The 22,465-nt window shown below is 57.1% G+C and overlaps 1 protein-coding gene across 1 annotated transcript in view; it reads left to right on the plus strand.

Annotated features, from left to right (window-relative positions):
• TNFRSF8 (TNF receptor superfamily member 8) overlaps positions 1-19,648 on the plus strand; it is a 67,601-nt gene extending 47,953 nt beyond the window's left edge. Inside the window, exons 10-16 of the mRNA XM_070404106.1 lie at positions 1,763-1,856; positions 2,101-2,234; positions 3,460-3,561; positions 3,701-3,754; positions 11,035-11,060; positions 13,699-13,903; positions 17,690-19,648. Coding sequence (XP_070260207.1) covers positions 1,763-1,856; positions 2,101-2,234; positions 3,460-3,561; positions 3,701-3,754; positions 11,035-11,060; positions 13,699-13,903; positions 17,690-17,934 — 860 coding nt within the window. The 3' untranslated portion in view covers positions 17,935-19,648. The remainder of the gene's footprint in view (positions 1-1,762; positions 1,857-2,100; positions 2,235-3,459; positions 3,562-3,700; positions 3,755-11,034; positions 11,061-13,698; positions 13,904-17,689) is intronic.
• The last annotated feature ends 2,817 nt before the right edge of the window (positions 19,649-22,465 follow it).

Consider the following 22,465-nt stretch of genomic DNA (forward strand, 5'->3'; position numbering starts at 1 on the left):
TGATCTAAGAAACCTCGTGCCCATTAATAGCCACCCCACCTCTCCCTCCATCCCCAGCTCAGAGACCACTAATCTACTTCCTGTCCCTCTAGGTTAGACCCTTAGAGACATTTCCAGAATGTGTTCTTCTGTGTCAGCTTCTTTCACTGGACATGACACATGTGGGGTTCGTCCATGCTGTCGCATGTGTTAATACTTTGTTCCTTTTATTTTTGTTTTTGTTAATCCTCACCCGAGGATATTTTTCCATTGATTTTTAGAGAGAGTGGAAGGGAGGGAGGAAGGGGGATAGAGAAACATTGGTGTGAGAGAGACACATTGATTGGTTGCCTCCCACACATGCCTCAAACCGGGCTGGGGATCAAACTCTCAACCCAGGTATGTGCCCTTGACCAGGAAATGAACCTGAGACCCCTTGTTGGGTGGGCCAGAACTCTAACCACTGAGCACACTGGCCAGGGCGCTTTGTTCCTTTTATTGCCAAACAAGATTCCAGTGAACGTATATACTACATTTTGTTGACCCATTTACCAGTTGAGGGACATCTAAGCTGTTCCCACTTCTTTGACTGCTGTGAGGAATGCTCTGTGAACTAGGGTGTGCACGGGACCTGACTGTATTGCTGTGGCCACCCCCAGCCTCTCTGGCCCCTCAACAGCCTCTCCGCCATGCCCTCCTCTCTCCCACCCTGGGCCTCCCACCTTCTGTGTCCTCTACCGATACCCCCACGCAGACTCACATCCCAGCAACCCCCTCCTTGGGGAAGCCTCCCCGGTCAGGAGGGGTTGAGTCCCTTGCTGTAGGTGTCATGCTCTGTGTGACACCTGAATCACACTCACAGCCCGTGAGCCCCCGAGGGTGGGATCGTGTGTATTTTACTCATTGCTCTATCCCAGCTCCCAGCACAGTCCCTGGTGCCACATCCAGCACGGCAAGGGTTCAGGATCTGGAGAAGGGGCTGACGCACACATGAAAACACTAGACAAGAGATATGAATGTAGAAACCACGGGGGAGCCAGGTGGTAACTTCCCTCTAGAGCAGCGGTTCTCAACCTGTGGGTCGCGACCCCTTTGGGGGTCGAACAACCCTTTCACAGGGGTCGCCTAAGACCATCAGAAAACATATATAATTGCACATTGTTTTTGTGATTAATCACTATGCTTTAATTATGTTCAATTTGTAACAATGAAATTGGGGGTCACCACAACTTGAGGAACTGTATCAAAGGGTCGCGGCATTAGGAAGGTTGAGAACCACTGCTCTAGAGGAAAAGCTCCCTGAAGCCCTGGACCTGTTAGCTTTTATTCAATTTTAGATACACATCTTGCTCTCAGGCACAGAATCTGGTAGCAGACAGACTATCTCAAAGGTCAGTAAATACTAGTAAAGATTTACGTAAAGGCTATTAGGTCAGGAAATTGCTTCAAGCCACCACTATCTCGACAGAACAATCGGTGCATAGCTTTAGCCCTTGCTAAAGCTCAAGGTTCATCAGCTTTCTGAGTTCCTTGTTGCCCTTTCATGTTAGTGTTTGACAATGGATGGCTTCCCGCATCCCGAGTCATAGTAGATGCTCAATAAAGAACTGCTGCATGGAAGGAAAGAGGAGGGCAGGGTGGGTAGGCGAAGGGAGGAGGCAGAGCTAGGACACAGACCTGCCCAGCCGCAATGTCCATGGCGCCTCACCGAGCGGTCTCCTGGAGGCCACCAGTCCCTGCCGGGTAAGCTCCTGGCACTGACGCTGAAGACCACTCTTTGCAGGCAAAGCTGAGAGGGACACCACCTACGAGCCGCCTCACCTGGGGACCCACCTTAACCACAGCACCAACCCAGAGGACGGCGAGCTGCCGGCCAGGTGACTCAGTGGCTCCTTCTGGGGAACTGGACTGGAAGGGGAGGTGGGGTCCAGGCTGGAGCTCTGTGCCAAGCCCCAAAGTCCCTTTGGAGAACGTGTGCCCAGCTCTGCGCTGGCACCAAGCCAGAAAGCCTGGAAGTGCAGCCCCTGCCTGGGGATGGTATCTGGGGAAAGGGAAGCATTCCTGAGCAACCCCCTCTCCCGGCTGCGTCCTCAGCCTCACCTCTGGATTCTCTGCCGGCAGCACCAGCGCCTCCCGGATCTCCCTGGCTGGGAAGGGGCATGGAGGAGGTGCCACCCAGGCCCTGGAGGACGCCTCCCTCTCAACAAGTGCTCCCGTCTCTTTCTCCTCCGCGAGGAGACCCATCCTGGTTTCAGGTAATGATCACCCCCAGGAGGCAGGGCCTTCCTCCCAGGCGGGCGGAAGGAGGGGGGTTCTCCCTGGTCTACAGTATCCACTGGGTAGGGGGGCCAAGGTGGACCCCGAGTTTCCAGCTTCCTGGGCTGCGGGTCTGCCACTTGCTACCACTTAATTCTTGTGGGTAGGGATTTCATTCACAGCTTCCTCCCCGTGGCCCATAATTGCTACTCAGGAAGTATTTGGTGAAGGATTTTATGACCTGGACTAGTTGCTTAATGCCCTTGAGCCCCCGTTTTCTCCCGTGTAGAGCTGTAATAGCATGCACCATGCAGGGGAGATGTAGCTACCCGGTCCAGACCTTCCCTTGCAGACCTTGGCTCTAAGTGCAATGCATTCTAGGACTTGCAGTTCCAGCATTGCACACCGGGTGGCGGTGGTCCTCAGGCCAGCGGTTCTCAGCCTGGTCCCTGAACTCACAGCATCAGCAACTTGCTAGAAAAACAAACGATGGCCCCACCCGCCCTACAGAATCCGAATCCGCTTTTTACCACCGTCCCCCGGAGGTTCCTCTGCACGTTAAAGTTTGAGAAGCATTTATGGGCACAGACCACTTTTTTTAGCATCTAAACATGCACGAAAAGCAGTAACTAGTTACACGATCTTCGTAAGCGACAAAAGAAGCAAGGAGGCAAGTTAAATATGCAGATGTAAAGACATACACCCAGATAGCGGTTCGGCGCGTGGGCACTGGAATCCCCCTGGCTGGCTGGAGCCGAGATTCTGCCATTTACCCTCAGGGTGACCTTGACTTCACCTTTGAGAGCCTCAGTTTCCCTTGTTTGTAATGGCACCTGCGGCATCGGGCTGAGTGTGCTTATGTGAGAAGTAGACCCCACGCCTGCCTCATGGAGCTTCCCGTCCAGAGGGGACGCCCGGCACACACCTCCTCCGCAGGCCCCTCGCTTTGTCCTTTCGTTCTGCCTCCTGGCCCCCTGACTCCTCCATTGCCCACCCTCTAGAAATGGTTTGCTCTTTTTCCCACTATTAATCCACCCTGACCGGCTTCCTGGAGCAGGTGAGGGCGGGCAGGTGGGTGAGGGCTGGACCAGGAACCGTGTCTGGTTTCAGTCCTGGCTGCCCCATGGAGATAGCAGGGCGGTCCCATGTGGGGCAGCAGGGCCCCTGGCTCGGCCTGTGGAGTGGACTCTGGGCGGAGAGTGCAGGTCCACCTCTGTGTTGCAGGCCCCGTGCTCCTCTGGCTGCTGGCGCTGCTGGCGGTGGTCGTCTGCGCCGGCTCCTTCCTCCTGTGCCACCGCAGGGCCTGCTGGAAGTGGATGCAGCAGAGTGAGTGATGTGTCCGTGGGGCCTGGGGAGGCGGGTGCTCTGTGCTAGCCGGGCCCCTGCCCTGCCCTGCCCTGCCCTGCCCTGCCCGCGGAGGCTCTCAGAGGCTGGCTTCTCCAGTCCCCTCCTGATGTCATTCCAGAGCTCCACCTGTGCTACCCGGTCCAGACCTTCCGGCCCAAGCCCGAGGCTGCGGGTAAGTGGTCAGGGGTCGGGAGGGGCTGCTTGAGCCGCAGGGACACACATCAGGCTGGGTTCTGGGCGTGGGTCTCCCTCTTGATGGCTTCCCACAAGCTGCTCCTCTTCTCTGACCTCATCTGCGATGGGAATACAATGTGGCAGAAGCTGTGCCACGTCCTGTGCGGTGTTTGAACGGTGGGCTGGCAGGAAGCTGTCTTTGTGTGTGGCTAAGGCTTTCTTTCTCTTTTTTATATATATTTTATTGATTTCAGAGAGGAAGGGAGAAGGAGAGAGAGACACACACACACACACACACACATCAATGATGAGAGAGACTCATTGATCAGCTGCCTCCTGCACGCCCCACACTGGGGATTGAGCCCGCAACCTGGGCATGTGCCCTGACTGGGAATTGAACCGTGACCTCCTCGTTCATAGGTCAACGCTCAACCACTGAGCCACACCAGTCAGCCCGCTAAGCCTTTCATTCCTTTCTGCACGGTGCCCCCAGGAGAGGCATTCCTGAATGCCCTCCCTCCTCTCTTCTTTCCCAGCCTCCCTATTCTTTCCTCTCTCCCATCCCCCCCCCCTCCTCTGGCAGCCGAGGGCCATAGGGGTCAGCGGGGCAGGCTGATAGGGCTGGAATCCTGGTTCTGCCACTTACAAGCTACACCTCGGGAGGTTACCTAATTCCTCTGTGTCTCAGTTCCCTCACCCCTACGATGGGGACAGCGGGACCTAGTCCGAGGGTGGGCGTGCAGGTGGATGGGGCTGGGCCTGTGCAGAGCGCCTGCGGCATCGTGCGCAGTGAACAGCGGCTGCAGTCTGCTGACCTGTCTGTGCCCGGGCCTTGTTCCTCACCAGGAATCCCAGGCCTTCCTCACTGCTAGGTTGTTCTGAACCCTTCCCTGGTCCTTGTCTCTGATCCCTGCCCAGCCTCCAGGCCAACTCCTCCAGGCAGCCTTCCGGAGCCCTGGTCCTCCCCACCCACCCAGGCAGCAGGTTCTTCCAGCGCCCACCTGGTGGGGGTCTTGTGCCCAGGGCCCCTCTCCCGGGCAGCCCTTACAGGGCAGGGCAAAGGTCTTCTGCACACTCCGCGCTGGGCCCTGGCCACGGAGGAAGCAGCGAACATGAGTGGTCTGAGCGCCCCTTCTAGTTGCAGGGCAGGCTCCCTCCCCTAGCGGGTCTCCCAGGAGCCCCAGGGGAGATGGGTGATGACCCTTAAGGAGGCGGATACCTGGCCCAGGGCCACACCTCCTCGTAAGTGCTCCTCGGGCTCCGGCTCCATCCTTGAGGTTGCTGTTCTGACTGTAGAGGCCCGGTGCTGTCCCCTCTGCCTTCTGCCCCCCAAGCCTTGTCCAGCCCCAGCCCACCCAGAGCCCAGTGGTCGGCCCCAGGCCAAGTCATGGCCCCCTTGCCCCCGTCCCCCAGGCCCCTTAGAGAGCCTTGCCGTAGCCCCACTTTTGACCTGGGCTTGAAAAACAGTCCACCGAGGTTGTTTTGAATTTGATGAGTTTCACAAGCAGGTGCTAGTGTTCCCTCCGCAGGGGTTTTTCGTGTTTTGATAGTTTCAAGCCTTTTTCCATGAGCTGTCAGGCTCAGTATCTCATTGAAACCCGGGTTTGCTTTCTTGACATTTTTCTAGTATTAGAATTTCCATTGCCGTCAGTTTATTTTTTTCTTCGATCCTTTGTGATAGCAGTTTTGTCACACACCGAGAAAGAGAGAGAGAAAAGCACCTTCCCTTAAGAAGCCAGACCTACAAGGAACCCCGAGCCCTGAGACTCAGGGGTGGCCGGGTCTGGCCCTCTGGCTTCGGTGGGTGCCTGGGGGTCCGCAGGCTGAGAAGGAAGGGAGGGGGGGCCCGGGTCAGCACGCAGGGCACAGGATGAGCCCGGACTGAGCCGGCGATGCCCGTTCCGTGTGGAGGGAGCTGCGGTGTGCAGCAGTGGAGGAACGTTCATGCGTTTCTTCGCTCACTCATATACTCCAGTCGTGTCACTGTGGGATTCCGAGTGGCCCTGTGCTGGGAATGAACGAGGCTGCGTCGCTCTCCTGGGCTTTGAGACCTGTGTCAGTTGCTCAAAGGGGCGGAAGGCTAGCAGGAAGGGAGTGTGCGCCCCGCCCGCCCCCTCCGGAACCGCAGGGCTGGGGGGGCCTGGGGCCTGACGGAGATCCGGACAGGTGCCCATTCGATGCTCCCCCATCAGCTCGGCTCTTGAATTGACTTGACTTTGTGCCGTGTCCTTGGTGGCAGGCATTTGCAAAGCACATACATGATCTCATTTGACCCCTCAGCACACTTGCGAGGCAGCCACTGCTGTTACCCCATTTCACGGAGGAGGGACAGAGGCACAGGAAGGAGGGGGCTTGTGTAAGGCCACGTGGTTAAAAGCAGTCTGACCGGGATCTCGCTGTGACTGTTGGTGGCGAGGCTTTTGTAAAAAGGGTCTCACCCCCTCATCGATCAACATTTGGGACCGGGCTGTCGGGTGCACTGGAGGGTGCTGGCCAGTTCCTTGGTCTCCAGACCCACCAGGTACCTGCAGCACCTCCCAGTGTGGCCACCAACGTGTCACCAGACACTGCCAGGTGGCCCCTGGGGAGAGGTTACGCCTGGTCGGGAAACACCGTTAAAATTCTTTTCCTCCTTCATTTTGATGGACATGAAAGTCATGACTTTCTCAGTTCACTCAGGCAGGTTTGCTTTGGAAAAAATTGTGTGTCGTCATTTGGAAATAATTTCGAACTCGCAGGAAAGTCACAAGTACAATACCAAGAACTCCTTTTCCCTGGACCATCTAAGTCACCGACTTAAGGCCCGTCATCTCTGACACGTGTGTGTGTGTGTGTGTGTGTGTGTGTTTCATATGAATAAGGCATGTTTTTACACAACTGGAGTAAAGCCATCTAAACTAGAGGATCTGCCTTACCGCCAATGAGTTCTCAGACCCCGCTCAGGTTTCCCCATTCCCCCCAGCAATGTCCCCTGTAGCAAAAGCATTCCATTCAGAGTCTCGTGCTGCATTTGCCTGCCGTGTCTCGGTGATTCTGTCGCGCCCTTCACCTTCCTGACCTGGCCACTGGGGAGGGTTCCACCCGTGGCTTTGTAGGTGACCCTGATCCCGGCTTTGCCTGGTGTGTCCTTGCAACTGGATCCAGGTGGTGCATCTTTGGTGGGAAGAACCCCGTCGTGACGCTGAGCGCTTCTTGGCAGCCTCTGTCCTCCCGGGTTCCTCTGGTCCTGTGGCTGGTGAGGGTCACACTGAGCCCTTGATCAAAGGACCAGGGTGGTGTCTGCCAGGCTTCCCCACCGGAAGCTGCTCTTTTCTCCGTGGTAATGGCTCCGTCTTTGAGGGGCGCTACTTGGAGGCTGTGAATAACCTGCTCCTCTGTCAGACTTTTCCTTTTCTTCACTCGTGTGGTTCTATCCGACTTTGCATGCCTAGTTTATTCTGCTGCCATTGGTATTTAGTTTGAGGTTCAAATTGTCCCCGGTTAGGCCAAGGGGGGCCGCTTCCAGCTGGCTCCTGTGCCCTTTTGTTCCCATCCTTGTGTGTTGGGAACCCTTCTTTTTTAAAAAATATTTTTTATTGATCAGAGAGGAAGGGAGAGGGAGAGAGATAGAAGCATCAATGATGAGAGAGAATCATTGATTGGCTGCTTCCTGCTTGCCCCCTACTGGGGATCGTGCCTACAACTTGGGTATGTGCCCTTGACTGGAATAGAACCCAGGACTCTTCAGTTCCGCAGGCTGATGCTCTACCCACTGAGCCAAACCGGCCAGGGCGGGAGCCCTTCCTAAAGGTTTTCCCAGCTTAGCTTGTACTTTCCTGCCCTGCCCTGGAGTCCGCCAGCTCCCCAGGGAGCCCAGGGTTGGAGTCGGGGAGCCGGTGCCAGAGCCTGGCTGAACCTCTGGGCCAAATCCTTTCCTTGGAGCTGTTCTGCTTCTCACAGCAGCTGGGACCTCAGGCCGGAGAGGGGATGGGACCGAAAGGGAGAGTAAGGAGGATGGAAGGGATGATGCCTTGGGAGTCAGAACGCAGTGCTCAGCGAGGCGGCCGCAGGGCAGCCCCAGGACACCGGACACCGTCGCAGCAGGGCCACCGATGCTCAGTGTCCCTGGACTCACGTCCTGGGGTGCCGGCCGCGGTTACGGGAAGATCACAGTATTCCAAAAGGAGTGAAACCAGTCAACGAAGGCAGTGGACTGAAGCAACATTTTTAGGGGAAAAGCTCTTACGAAATCCAGCCTCTGTGCTTGGCACAGTTTGTTCGGAGTCTTTATCAAAGTACACGCGTGGGCTGTAACGCGGCGGGAGGCAGATGTTGGACCTGCTGGATTCCGCCTTTTGTGCTTCCTCTCGAGACTCAGTGTCAAGTGCTGACTTTCTCTCTGTGGTGACAGAGTGCCAGCGTCCTGGGGCCCGCTGGGTGCCAGGCCGTGTCCTGCGCACCTCCCCTTTTGAATGCCAACACATTTTTTAAAATGTATTTTATTGATTTTTACAGAGAGTAAGGGAGAGGGATAGAGAGTTAGAAACATCGATGAGAGAGAAGCGTCGATCAGCTGCCTCCTGCACACCCCCTACTGGGGATGTGCCCGCAACCAAGGTACATGCCCTTGACCGGAATCGAACCCGGGACCCTTCAGTCCGCAGGCTGACGCTCTATCCACTGAGCCAAACCAGCTAGGGCTGAATGCCAACATATTTTAAGTAGACGTTATTTTTTAGAGGAGATTTACAGAAAGTCTGAGACAATAATAGCGAGTCCCCGTGTACCCCCACCCAGTTTCCTGTTATTAACATCAGACAGTAGAAGGATTCATTCGTTATAGTGAATAAGCAACATCGAAACAGGGCCATTCAGTAAAGCCCATCCTCTATTCACATCACCTTAGTTTTTTAACATTTATTTTTTAAAATGTATTTTTGTTGATTTCAGAGAGGGAGGGAGAGGGAGAGAGAGATAGAAGCATCAATGATGAGAGAGAATCGTTGATCAGCTGCCTCCTGCATGCCCCCCCACTGGAGATTGTGCCCAAAACCCAGGCATGTGCTTTGACCGGGAATTGAACCATGACCTCCTGGTTCATAGGTCGATGCTCAACCACTGAGCCACACCGGCCGGGCAGATCCAGGAGCCCACCCAGGACACCATGTGACACTGAGTGGTCAGGTCTCCTTAGGCTCCTCTGGGCTGCGATGTTTCTGACCTCCGTTGTTTCCGATGACCTTGGCAGTGTTGAGGAGGACCGCTCCATTATGTTGTAGGAGGCCCTTCTATTGCAACCTGCCAAGTGTTTCTGTCCTGATTCGATTGGGGTTATAGGTTTAGGGTAGGGGACGGACCGGGGGCAGGGTCATTTAATGACATCAGATCAAGGGGGCATACTCTCAGGGTGATCGGTCACGGGCCCCTTCACTTTCAAGATCTCCTTTAATCTTCATAAAAACCCTCCAACGTTGGCGCGATCCATCCCCATTTTGCAGCTGAGATGACTGAGGCTGGGCGAGGTGGCGTCATGTGCTGGGTCTCACTGCCAGGAGGCCTCCGCTCCAGGAGCATGGCATCTGGCCCGCTCCCAGCAGTCGGTTCTTACAAATACCAGGCTGTGCACAGCCTTCTTATCTTTCCAGCTATTTCCTGAGGGTGTGCCCCGAAGAGGGGTTACTGGGGCAAAGGGTGTGAGACTTTCATGGCCAGCTGGCTCTCGAGAAACATTCACAGGAAACGTTCATGGGACGTGTTTACCGACGTCCCCTCCAAGACTGAGTTTTATCATTTTTATTTATTTTGTCTTGTTCCTGTGTCCCCCCTCCCTCCCCCCAGTGACTTGGCACCAAGCACAGTTGGCAAAACACAGAATCACTCTCCAAGGAGAGAGGTTCAGTGTCACTGACATCATTTAAAAGAATGTGCCTCCGGCCAGAGAAGGCGCCAAGTGCTGGCTCAGGCAGTGGACAGTGGCCGCCGGTGGGCGTGAGCCCGGCCTCCCTAGGGGACCACTCTGCTGGGAGCAGCAGTTGTCAGAGGCAGTTAGTGCGACCTGTTCGTTAAATCCAGGACCGAGGACGGGGTCCCTGTGCACATGTGCTGCTTTTTTCATCGCTGTTCTGGTCTGTCTCCCCGTTAGGCACTTTCTGCCTGTTGATGGGCATCGCGTGGCCACACGGCTCAGCCGGCCCCTCTCACTTGTTACCGTGGTTGCTGGGCCTCCTGTGAGTTTCCAGCTGGGATTCGGGGCTGGTGGTTCCTCGGAGCTGCTGGAATCAGGGGGAATGTTCTGGAAGTGACTCAGCTGATTTCTCCGGTCAGGTGTGCACCCCTGACAGCAACGGATGCCGAGTCTCCGCAGGCGGCCTCCTGGACTCCGAAAAGGCTGTGCGTCCCTGAAGCGTGGTCTGGGCCAGGGAGCCGGTTTGCTCTAGGATAGACCAGATGCCTGGCCATGGCTTACACTTGGCTGTGACCTGGCATCCGACTCAATATGAGAAAACAGTTGGAGTGGAGGATAGGGTGTGGGAGGAGAGGATAAAAGTCGTGCCCTGAGTCATGGCGTCAGCGCCTCCTGAGCCCACCGAGGGTGTGGCTGCAGGAGGGGGAGGACTGGTGAGCAGCTGTCCTCCTCGAAGGCGGTCACATGGGCTTTTAAAAGCACAGGACACAGAAAATCACACTCAGAGGCCCGAGCCCAAAGCGCCAGGATCATCTGGCTTCAGGCTCGCCTGGCACACGACTCAGGAGGGTCCTCAGGGCTCCCAGCCCCTCTGTCACCTGCCTTGAGGTCCTCCATGCGCTTCGCACAGTGACGGGGGAGCTCTGGGCTCTTCAGGCCCCGCGTGCTACAAGGTGGTGGCAATTTCTGAGTCAGCAGGAGCCTTCTTGGCTCCAGCCGAGCGCATGCGTCCCCTGAACTGTGTGTGTGTGTGTGTGTGTGTGTGTGTGTGTGTGTGTGTGTTGGGGGGGGCAGGTGGACTGGGGAGGGGCAGGTGGACTGAGGAGGGGCAGGTGGACTGGGGAGGGGTCCAGGGGCCTGAGGGCCAGAGGAGAGATGAGTCTCCTGCTCTCTGACAGCCCCGGAGAAGTGAGCACTGGGCAGTGAGCCCCTGTGGCCTGGGCTGGGAGTAGGCACGGACCCTGAAACCTGCCCTCTGCTCTCCAGACAGAGGCCCCAGTGGGGTATCAGCTCCCACTGGGGAACCGGGGAGGCCTTTGTCCGCGTGTGGGGCGGGCAGGGCCCAGGGCTGCCAGACCCTCCTTGGTGAAGTTGTCCCTTTTTTCTCTTTGCAGATTCCAGGCCCCCAAGGAACCAGACAGTAAGTAGCCGCCCCGAGTCCCAGCTGGGTGCCCCTAAGTCTGACTCCTCCGCAGACCTGTTGCTGCTGAGAGCCGCCTGGTCCCCTGCCAGCCCCTGCTGGGTCTGCAGAGGGGTGGGGACAGGGGGCGGGGGCGGGGAGCTCCGAGCCACGCCCTGGCCCAGGATGCTGTCCCTCCCCCCATCCTCAGCCCTGGCTCCTGGCTCCTCTCGCCGGGGACTTCCAGAAAGGCCCGCCAGACCGCGGGCTTGGTTTTGGCTGCTTTGGGTGCCAGGTGTGGTCAGGTCACGAGGAAGCCTGGATCTGCTTCCCCTTTTCTCCTTCACTCCTCCCGAGTCCTGTCCTCACACTCGGGTGACAGATCAGTAGCAAGAATTTTTAAAACGTGGCTGTCCCATACTGAGCATTTAGCTGGAGCAGGCACCTCGCTCTGTGCGCCCTCCACGTCATCTCAGGGGGTCCTCACGGCATGCGGAGGTCCCGCTTTATAAAAGGGGACCCTGAGGCCCAGCAGGGAAGGTGGCTCCGCAGCGGGGAGCAGACCTACTAGGGTTTGAGCCCCTGTTGGTGACTCCAGCGGCAGTGCTCTGAGCCGCTGCCCCGAGCTGCCTCCTCGGAGACCAGCTTCAGCCACCTCTTTAGGGGGTGCTCGCTGTGCACAGACGCGGGCGCGGCCGGTGCAGATGTTACTGCTGATCACAGGACCACCCAGCACGGGCCATCCACCCGGTCCTCACGGGGCTGGTCCTTGGGTCCTGCTCTGTGCCCAGCCCCCCCCTCGCCCCCCCCCCCCCCTCCCGCGTTGGCAGCTCCCACGGTGGGAGCTGGGGCAATGCCCCCCGGAGCTGAGGGAGGGGCAGGACCAAGCTCTCCCTCTGGCTGGGTCTCAGGCATGTATGGTTCACCCACTTTTCCCCTCACTTATCAAATCTTTCATTACTTTCTTTAAACTCAAACATTGCTCCGTGGAAGAGCTGCAGTCTCCATGTAATACTAGCTAAATGGTGCAGCTTTCACACGTGTATAGGGCTCTCCCCACCCTTTTCAGCAGCCATGAGCTACTGAGCTTTGTGAACTGGCTTTGAAATATTACAACACTGTTTTGTTGCACCAATTTTATAGACTTGTGCAATACATGTTATTTTTCAGAGACAAACCAAAGGTTAATTTCTCAGGGTTCTTGCTGCCTGCTTTAGTGGCATTTGGTGGAGGATCTTTTACATACACTTGTAATAGTTGAAAAATAAACCAGATTGAAGATTCTTTTTTTTTTTAATGCTTAAACCATGTACCAAGTTTTTGGTCCAAATCATGTGGAATAAGTTAAACTTAAATTGCCTTCTATTAACCAATGTGAGTGTATTTCTCTAAGCATGGTTAGGTTGAAATAAAGTCTTAAAAAGCAAAACAAAAAAACAACAACCCACAATAAAACCCATTTATACATGGAGAAAGGTTCCCACCTTTTAGTTAAAAAAAATATTTTTATTGATTTCAGAGAGAGGAAGGGAGAGGGAGGGAGGGAGAGAGAGAGAGAGAGAGAGAGAGAGAAATATCAATAATGAGAGAGAATCATCGATCGGCTGCCTCCTGCACACTCCCTCCTGGGGATCGAGCCCGCAACCCAGGCGTGTGCCCTGACTGGGAATTGAACTGTGATCTCCTGGTTCATAGGTTGACTCTCAACCACTGAGCCACACCAGCTGGGCTCCATCCTTTAATTTTTAAACATAAGAGGCAGAACCACAACATGAGTTCAATTTAAAATTATGAGAGATCACATTCAAATACACCTGGGTCAGACAAGTTGCTGTTATAACACCGAGACATTTATGGAAAAGATATTCGGTGATTGGTAAGAGAATCAAATATCTTTTAGCTACTTGAGCTAACACCTTCATAGTAAATTGTTGAAAAATACTGTCTTTTGGACTTCATATTGTTATAAAAGAATTTTCAGGATTATGTAGCTATACTTTCTGAATTACTCAAACTCATTCCACTCTGAAGGCAGCAGGTAAATGCTATGGACTAGAACATTCTATGAGACCGCTTCTCCTTTGCGCTTACCTATCAAAGTAAAAAACTAGCCAACACTTTCCTGAAGACGTAGCACTTTTTAGAGTACATTAGTGTAGTCATAACCGACTGCTGTCCCAGGAGGTCAGGGCTGGGCAGTAAGGGAGGCCTGGGGCCAACATGTATAGACCGGCCTTTACACGCCTGGATCCCGGAGCCAGATGCCAGGGTTCAAGGACTGGCTCTGACACTTGCTAACCCTGAGCAAGTCACTTGACTCTGTGCCTCAGTCTCCTGACCTGTAAAATGGAGAGAGTGCTAATATTAGTCACCTCAGGGGGTGGCTGTGAGGATTAACATGTGTCACGGGGTACACACGTGTGATGTTGGCCATGATCCTTATTTAGTACACGCTAAAAGCAGCACGTTTCTCCCGGCACTTACTGCGCAGGTGCGCCAGGCTGTCGAGGCTGGGAAGCCCGGTGGCGGGTGGCAGCCCTCAAGCATAAAGGGAGACTGGCTGGGGTGAATAGAGATGAGAAAACGGGGCTTCGCAGTTTGGGGACGGGTGGTGGGGGGCGGGCACCCTGCATCAGCGCTGCCTCCTCTGTGCCCACAGGAGCTGAAGAGCCTGCTGGTGACAGAGCCCCGCACCGAAACGCTGGGGTTACTGAGCCCCCCGGCTGTGGAGCCCTGCACCCACGTGGGGGCAGCCGGCCTGGAGAGCCTGCCGCTGGTGGGGGCCAGTCCAGCCGGGAGCCCCTCGTCCCCCAGGGACCTTCCTGAGCCCCGGGTGACCACGGAACATACCAACAACAGGATCGGTGAGTCGGCTTGTTTGGGGGTCCTAGCGTGGTCAGGGTGAAGAGGGCAGTGGGGAGATGGGTGCTGGGCCCCGGGCCCCCACCTGGAAGTGGGGACCCTGGGTCTGGAAGGCCCCAGGCGTGGACTCTCCCACGGCCTTGTGAGTGGGAGGTGCTTTTGGTGAGAGTATTAGATGTGCTTGGCTACCCCGTCAGCTTGTGAGACAGCGGTGGTGGCCCTGACTTCATGGGGCCGATGGGGGCGGGGGGTTCCTGAAATAATCGCTGAAGTCGCCTTGTGGGGTGGGGTGGAGGGAAGAGGCGCCCTCTGCCTGGTGCCCTCTATTATTAGAGAGAAAAGTGAACACTGCCCCCAGCCCCCAACAGAGAGCCCCTGAGGGGACCCGGGAAGACACACAGTGATGTAAGAGCTGCCACTGGGCTGATCGTTCCGGGCACTGTGCGAGCGTCACCTCACGGTCACACCGCCTCGGAGGCTGGTGTCTTCCCCTTTTCGCAATTGGGGAAACTGTGGATGGGGCGGGGGTGACACGATTTTCCCGGGCACACGGCCGTGAGGTGGCAGGGCTGCGGCTCGTCCGAAACCCCAGGTTTGTCTACACCACACCACCAGTCCTGGTGGCCTTGCGGGCACCACGGCCAGCACTTCCCAAATGACAGCTGCCCTCTGGCTCGAACACACCGCCCCGCCTACGGCCTCGCCCAGGCCTCACGCCGCCTCTCCTGCCTACTACCGCCAGAACGTTTCTCCCAAATTGTATACCTCTCTATTACACCCTGCTTAAAACCCGCCAGGGGTCCCTGCTACTTCTGGATGACTTTAGGGTTCTTATTCCGGCATTCAAGGCTGGTCACGAACTGCCTTCTCTCCACCAGGCTCACCTGCCTGCCTCCTGACCCCTGCTCAACGGCAGTTTCCTAAGCTTACGGAGCCCTTGCTCACTTCTAAGCTTCTCTGTGGGAGCTGCTTCCTTGCCTGGGACAGCCAGCACCACCTACTCGAAGACCCTGTTTATTCCCTCCTCCTCCCGGAAGCCTTCCTTGCTCTTCCCGCTCTCCTGTCTAGGCCAGATGGCCTCTGCTGTGCTCCCCCCGACTCCAGGCCTCCCACCCAGTGTGCTCAGCACTGGCAGCGTGGCTGTGTTTGTGGCCTTCTCCTGGCCCTCACCTGTCTGTGAGCCCCTGGGGCCAGGGCCTCGGGGCGCCCCTTCCCCGTCTTCTCTGGAGGGTTAACCACCACTCGGATGACACAAAGAGGCATTTGCAATCACAGCACACATTTCTATGGCAGGCCTGGTGGACAGAACTTTTTTAAAAATATATATATTTTATTGATTTTTTACAGAGAGTAAGGGTGAGGGATAGAGAGTTAGAAACATCGATGAGAGAGAAACATCGATCAGCTGCCTCCTGCACATCTCCTCCTGGGGATGTGCCCGCAACCAAGGTACATGCCCTTGACCGGAATCGAACCTGGGACCCTTCAGTCCGCAGGCCGACGCTCTATCCACTGAGCCAAACCAAATAGGGCTAGAACTCTTTAGGGCAGAGTCTTTCGTATCAAACAGAAACTTCGGGAGCTGCAGCTTTTGGCTTTTTTTTTTTTTTTTTTTTTAACGTGTTTTGGGAAATATCGCCAAAGGCATCTCGTTCACATTTCCGAAGAAGCCCTAATTTGGAGTTTCGAGCTGTGCTGAGTTCAGTGCCTGGAAGTGCGCGGGTGGGGTTCTGGAGTGTTTGAGGGGGTGGCTGAAGCAGGTACCAGACTCCCAGGGCAGCTGGGGTGTGGGGGGCGGCGCGGGCAGCGGCATGGGCAGCCTGCCCAGAGCCAAGCCAGCCTGCAGGCCTTGCTGGGCGTGGGGTGGTGGGAGGGAAAGCCTTGGAGCCTCTCTTGGGATACCCAGGGGGCAGTGAACCCCTTGTCCCTCTGACACTACCTCAGAGGGGCACCCCTTGTTCAATTCCCAAGGGGACCAAACTCCTGCCTGAGCTTCATCACTCCCCCTGACCATATCACCAGGCGGGTGGCCCCTTTCCCCCACCTTCACCCCCCCACACACCCCAACACACACACTTACACAGCTTCCCTGGATTCGGAGCCCTGGGTGAGTCAGGAATCCCAGTAGCTTCTAGAAAACCCTCCCCCTGCAGACTGGGGGCTGGGCAGCTCTGTGATGGGGTCAGAGCCAGAGGACTCAGGGCCCAGGAATGTGAGGGGAATGATAGCCTGGCCCCCAACTTTGGTCTCTTCAACTTGGACAACCCACCCTGCTCCTCTCTGTCTGTCTGTGTCTCTGTCTGTCTGTCTCTCACCTCCTCTAGCCCTGCCTGGCCCCCTCTGTGCTCTCCCTCTCTCTCACCTCCCGGGGCAAGGGGCCTGCAGGTCTTGGTAAAGATGTATGTGGCTGAGGCCTGAGGCCCTCTTCTCTCTTTTGGGGTGTCAGGGGTCCCAGCCCACAGCTTGTCTCTCTCTCTCCCTCATCCTCTTTAGTTCCTGCTGCTATTTTGAACACTTCTCTCTTTCCTGGGGATGTTAAAACCAACACAGAAGCGCCGGCATTATGTAATGGGATTGAGGGTGCAGGGGCCCCAAGAATATTTTGGGGGTTCCTGAATCAGAGGGGTGTAACCGGTTACCCAGAGAAGCAGGGATCCCGAGCCCCCTGCCCCACCCTAGCTCTCAAGTTCCCTCTTGAGCTTCCCCATTCAGCCTCTAGAATCCAGGGCTGAGCAGCTGGGAGCTGGGACCCTGCCCTGAGCTACCGGAAGAAGCCCAGCTGGTGCTTGAAGTCAGCTGACCTGGCTGCAGGCCGGGCTCCCCACTTCCCAGCGTCTTTGGCAGCTTCCTTAACTCCCCTGAGCCTCCGAAACCCCCAAAGGAAGGAAATGGTGTTGAGGAATCACACCTCTAATGGGCTGGGCGGGTCTTTCATAAGTGACATACATAAGCAGTCCTACTGTGTGCTAGGCAGGCACAGCCATGAGGCCTCGGTGTGTGTGTGTGTGTGTGTGTGTGGCGGGGGGGGGGGGGGGGGCGGGGGTCAATAAGTGATTAACACTGAAATATACCGCCCTCCCAAAGCTGCCGGAATCAGGCGGTTACTCACAGCTGAGGGTTCTGCAGGGGTGACAGCTGCCTGGCTTGCTGGGTTGAACTTGCACGGTGAACACCAGAGCATCCCGGGCAACCCGGGACACGCTGGTTTCTGCTTTAGGCCCGTGGAAAGGAGTGGAACGGGCAGCGGGACAGGAGTTGCTTTGGGGATTTCTGCTAACTACCTGGTGACCTTGGGCAGGTCATTGAGCCTCTTTGGGCTCCTGTAACTGGGGATAAGAACAGACTGTTTACCTGGCAGAAGGGATGTGAGGATTCAAGAGCTAAAGTGTGGAGAGTGAACCTCTACTCGAGTTCCCTGGTGCTATTGTTATTATTTTAGTCTTCGTTCTCAATTACAGTGGACATTTGCAGGAGCCATGGGGACTGATTCTACTTGCTTCCTCCCCACGCCTGGCTTTCTCTCCTGTCCCCGTTCTCTCCTTCCCCACCCCATCCTTGCAGAAGTGCCCAGACAACCACAGGCATCACGCATAGCTAGCAAGTGGGCCAGGGCTAACTCCTCAGCACCCAGTTCCTGGCTGTAAGGTTGGCAGGGCTTACTGCGCACCAGAGAGGTTGTGCCGCCTGCCTGAGCCACACAGCGGGGGTGGCAGAGCTGGACTGGGACCCTCCTCCGCCCCCTTGCTCATCCTCTGGGCTCTCACCGCGCGTCTCCTTTCGCTTTGCAGAGAAAATCTACATCATGAAGGCCGACACAGTGATCGTGGGGACCGTGAAGACCGAGGCGCCGGAGGGCCGGGGCCTGGCGGGGCCGGCGGGGCCCGAGCTCGAGGAGGACCTGGAGATGGACCATGCCCCACACTACCCGGAGCAGGAGACGGAACCACCTCTGGGCAGCTGCAGGGACGTCATGTTCTCGGTGGAGGAGGAAGGGAAGGAGGACCCCTTGCCTGAGACGGCGTCTGGGAAGTGAGGCCTGGCTGGGACTGAGAGAGCAGCTGGGTGCCCCTGGGACCGGGCGGCACGGTGGGCCACGCTGGTGCAGAGGCCCATCTGCTGACCTGAGTTTCCAGCACCCAGTGGTCAATGCAGGAGGGGCCTGGAGGTCTCTACCTGCATCCCCACCCAGCTGCCCCCACCCTGACCCTAGGGCAGTGGGCTGTGCAGGGGAGACAACCAGGGTGCTGGATTTGAATGGCGATGTTTGCTAGGGCAACAGAAAGACAGACAGTCGGGACTGGATGCTTCGCCTCTGCTGCTACTGAGAAGACACCCCAGAGTCCTGGCATGGGCCCCCCGCCCTCCAGGATGGAGCCCACCTGAGGCAGAGGCCATGAGGCCCACACCCCAAGCCTTCTCCCCTCAACTGGGCCCCTGGAGAGATACCCACGGGGCCTTGCTACCAGGCCAACAACCCGCAGTTACTGTAAACTCGGCCCGCAGTGGCCTCGAGCCAGTGCCTGTGGTTTCTCCTCCGTCAGAAGGGAAACAGAGGGATCGGGCGGCCGGCTGGCCCGTCTCAGCCCCTGCGGCCATGCTGTGCTCTGTGCCCTATGCCTGGTGGTGCCCAGCCTGCCTCCAGCCCTGCGTGGGCCGAGGGGGGACCCTCCTGGTACTGCTCCTTCCCTGTTCTGTGGCCCCACAGTGGGCCCCCGGCCTAGGATCAACTCGCTCATCTCAGAATGTCCCTACCAGTCCCAGTGACGGTGGGCCCTTCGGGGTCCTTGCCTGCTCGGTGGGCACCGCCCGCTCTGTCCTGGGAAATGAAGATGCCCTTCCCCGGATCTGCCGCCCTCATGGACCCCCATGGCACCAGGCCTGCCTCTTGCAGCAGCTGCTCCGCACCCGTGTTGGGACATGGATGTCAAAAGCCGCGTCTGCCTTATCCAGGGCTTGGGGGGAAGCTCTGCATAGCTCAGTCTGTGGTCAGGATGTGTGTATCGCACACTAAGGAATAATCGGTCGGCTGGCCTGCTCTCCCAGGGCTTTCAGACGCGTGTACACAGGCGCGTGGCCTTGGAAAGGGACCCGTGGGCAGATGACAGGGGGCAGCAGGCCGGGCACCAAGTCTCAGGTCGCCACAGGCTCCTGGAATTACCCACCGAAGCCAGGCCTGAAAGCTGCTGTTTACGCACCAGCCGCTCGTCGCTGGAGGAAGTCGGGGCCGGGTCAGGAATGGCAGGGACACTTTCTGAAACCTCTCAGATATTCTGGGGGAAGTTGGAGAGGCCGTTACACCAGAACCTGGAGAAGTTCATGTGGGATGGATGATCTTTGGCCAAATGCCGGTGTGGGCAGCTCTGCCCCCGAGCCTCCGTGCCCGGAGTCAGCATGCAACCCGCACCTCGTGGGCAGGGCTCAGGCTGCCTGTGGCGGCCGCTGACATCTGCTTCATGGAATGACGCACTCCCTCGCCCAAGAGCCCTTCACAGAACATGATCTTTTAAAAATCCACAAAGTTCCTTACCAATGACCATAAGGCTGAGGACTCTCTCATGGAGACTGAGAATCTTTGGGAAGCTCTGAGGACGGGGGTCCCGCCACCCCTCTGCCCGGCCTCTGGGGACAGGGCGCTGCTGCCCGCAGAGCCGCCCCTCCGCCGCTGGAGGGTCTTCCACCCTGTCACTCCCGCGCCCTGGCCCAGGCCTGCCTCGAGGACACTCCGAATAAAGCTGCTCTACACCAGGCTCCCTGTGGGTGTTTGCAGAAGGGGCTGTGGGGAGAGGGCATCACAGAAGCTGTGCAGATACCCCAGCCTGGGGGTCACAGGGAGGGGACTGAGGGGTCAATGTGAGCCGAGGGCTGCATGCGGGAGCTGGAAGGGCCCACCCCCCGCCGTGGTCAGTGCAGGCCCGGCGAATATCCCTGCCCTCCAGTGACAGGGCCTCCTTAGCCTCTGCTGTTCAGATGGGCAGGTGGACCAGGGCCCTGCTGCTCAGGGTGGCAGTTCCCAGGGTGCAGGGCACCTCACACACGCGCACACCCCTTTCCTGAACAGCCGCAGTCAGGAAGGAGTGGTAAGTGTCCTGTGGAGGCTGTCATACTCCGAGAAACCCCGCTGTCTCCCAGGGCAGTCTGGGAGGTGGGAGGCGACTCTCAGTGCTTAAGGCCAGACCTGCCCCTCAGATGGAGCAGGAGACTCAATCTCCCATGTCTCCATCCTCCCGCCCCTCCCGTCCTGTCCCAGTCATTGCTGTCCCACAGCCCCAGGGACTGCTCTGCTGGGCTGAACAGAAATGACTGTGCAGAGGCGAGAGGCCGCCCTCCAGCTGAAGTTTCTTGGGTGCCTTCTCACCTGCACCCCTTCCTTGGTCCTCCCTGTCCTCTTGGGGGCAGGGAGGGGCTGGGGACAGATGGGTGGGGCAGGGACCCGATTCACTCATAGGCCCTTGACCGTGTCAGTCCTGCTTGACTGGAAGCCAAGGTGAGAATGTTAAACGCTTCAAGGATGGCTACTCCAGCCCACGGAGAAGCTGGCCGAGCCCACCTGGGGCTCCTGCACCCTCCCAGGCCCCTGGCCCTGGGCCAACACCCATGCTGGGCGCATACCTGGGACCCTGCGGGGCGCCCCAGAGCAGCAGGTCTGCAGCGGAAGTGACCGAGGTGCGGGCAGACAGTGTGAGGCAGGGACTGGGATTCAGGCCCAGCTCTGCCGCTTAGTGGGGCTGTCTAGGTTAGGTGCCTTGATCTCCCTAGAGCTCAGTTTCTTGATCTGTGAAATGGGCCAGGGTTGTGGGGTTCCCTTAAACGCCACCTGACATGGGGCTGGTGTTTGCTGCGTGGCAGCCTCTGTCCTCTGTCCAGCCCAGCAGCCACTTGCCAAGGGTGAGCCCTTCCTGGGTCTGCAGAATTCAGCCCCTCTGACTTACCAACAGGTAACCTCCAGGAGGCATCGGGCTGAGAACACTCTTCTCCCAGAAAAACAACATGAAAGCTGGCGGCTGGTTCCGGGCTGGCGTTAGGTTTGGTGAGGCTGACAGGCTTCCAGGCTCCCCTGGGGCCTGGCCTCCCTTGGGGTGTGTTGCTGTGGGAACCCCACAGTGGACAGACTGCTTCTTGCTCCGTGGGGCACCCAGAGGACCCCTCATGTCACAGTCACAGGAGTGGCGGTTGGTTGGAAGTCTGTAACTCTGTGCATTTGTGAAGTGTTGCCGATCCCTCTGCAGGGACGTCCTGCTCATGGTTCCAGGGTGTTCCAGGCGGCACCGCGTTGCTGTTCAAAATCTCCTTTCCTCTCCTCCCCTCCCGCCTCCCTTCCAATCACACCTGTGATGAGCCAGGCCCGGTCCAGCTGCAGAGGATGCGCTGAGCTCAGACCGCCTCCATGGGCCCTGTGTCCAGTGGCTGAGGTCTATGATGGCACAGACCGAACCTGTGAACAAGGTCATTCCGGAGACGATAGGGTTATGTGCTAGGGGTGCCCCAGTTAGGGCAGGGTCAGCTCCAGCCAGGTGGCCCAGGAGGTGCCCTTTGAGCTCCACCTGAATGACGATGCGTGGGCGAGGGGAGGACCTGGGGGCCCAGCGACCTGGGAAATCATGAACCACCGCTGCAAAGGCCCCGAGGTGGGGAGGCTCCTGGCCTTGGGACTTGAGGAGCAGACCGGGGCCAGGCGGAGAGAAGGTGAGCAGGCAGGCAGACAGCCAGGCCATGGAGGGCCTCTCGGGCCATTGCCAGGTGCTCAGATTTTATCGTCAAACGGATGGAGGCTTGCCTTGGGGTGGTGAACACACAGTACAGTGTTCAGCTGATGTGTTGTGGAATTGTGCGCCTGAAACCTGTGTAATTTTGCTAACCGGTGTCACCCTAATAAATTCAATAAAAAGGAAAAGGAAAAAAAAAAGAAATAAACATGAACGAAGAAAAGTTAAAAAGAAAAGACTACATTTATTTTCCCTCCCGTTAGAACAATAAACATCCTGCTATTCTCTCAGCGGTGGGCGGGAAAGGCCAGCAAAGGTGGTTTCAGCTGGTTTCAGACAAAGGCTGAGGCTGCTGGTAGCCGGGAAACAGTTGGATGTTTCTCAGAAAGGCCTGTGGGAAGGCTGCTCCCGGCGAATTAACAAGGAACGTAGCAGCTCCGGGGCCAGGCTGCTGTCGCCGGGGGGGAGGCTGGCTGGCTGGCAGGCAGTCAATCTAGGTTCCTCTTTCTCTGGGTGTCTTCCAGAAGAGTAAAAACCAAACCAAGAAATCCTGGGGAGGCCACAGGCCTTTGTTTGTGTTTGGTGTGGGCAAACTCCCCATCCCATTTCATTAGGGCTCCTGATGTGGGGGGTGGAGCGGGGAGGAAGGAGGAAGGAGCCGTTGGGTCTCAATCTCCAGCTCGAGGAGTTCCCAGCTGCAGGGCCTCAAGCAAAGCCCTTAAGCGCTTTCAACTTTGGCTTCCTGATCTGAAACCCGTACATGATAATGACTCTGCATTAGGTGGATGGAGGTACAATGCGTGAGGTCTTGGCCTGGTACCTGGCATGTTCCCTGTTCAGAAATGGTAGTCACCACCAGCA

Source organism: Myotis yumanensis, unplaced genomic scaffold, assembly GCF_028538775.1.
Source record: "Myotis yumanensis isolate MYYU_CA2020_CCGP unplaced genomic scaffold, mMyoYum1.0.hap1 SCAF_2, whole genome shotgun sequence".
In the NCBI taxonomy this organism is placed as follows: domain Eukaryota; kingdom Metazoa; phylum Chordata; class Mammalia; order Chiroptera; family Vespertilionidae; genus Myotis; species Myotis yumanensis.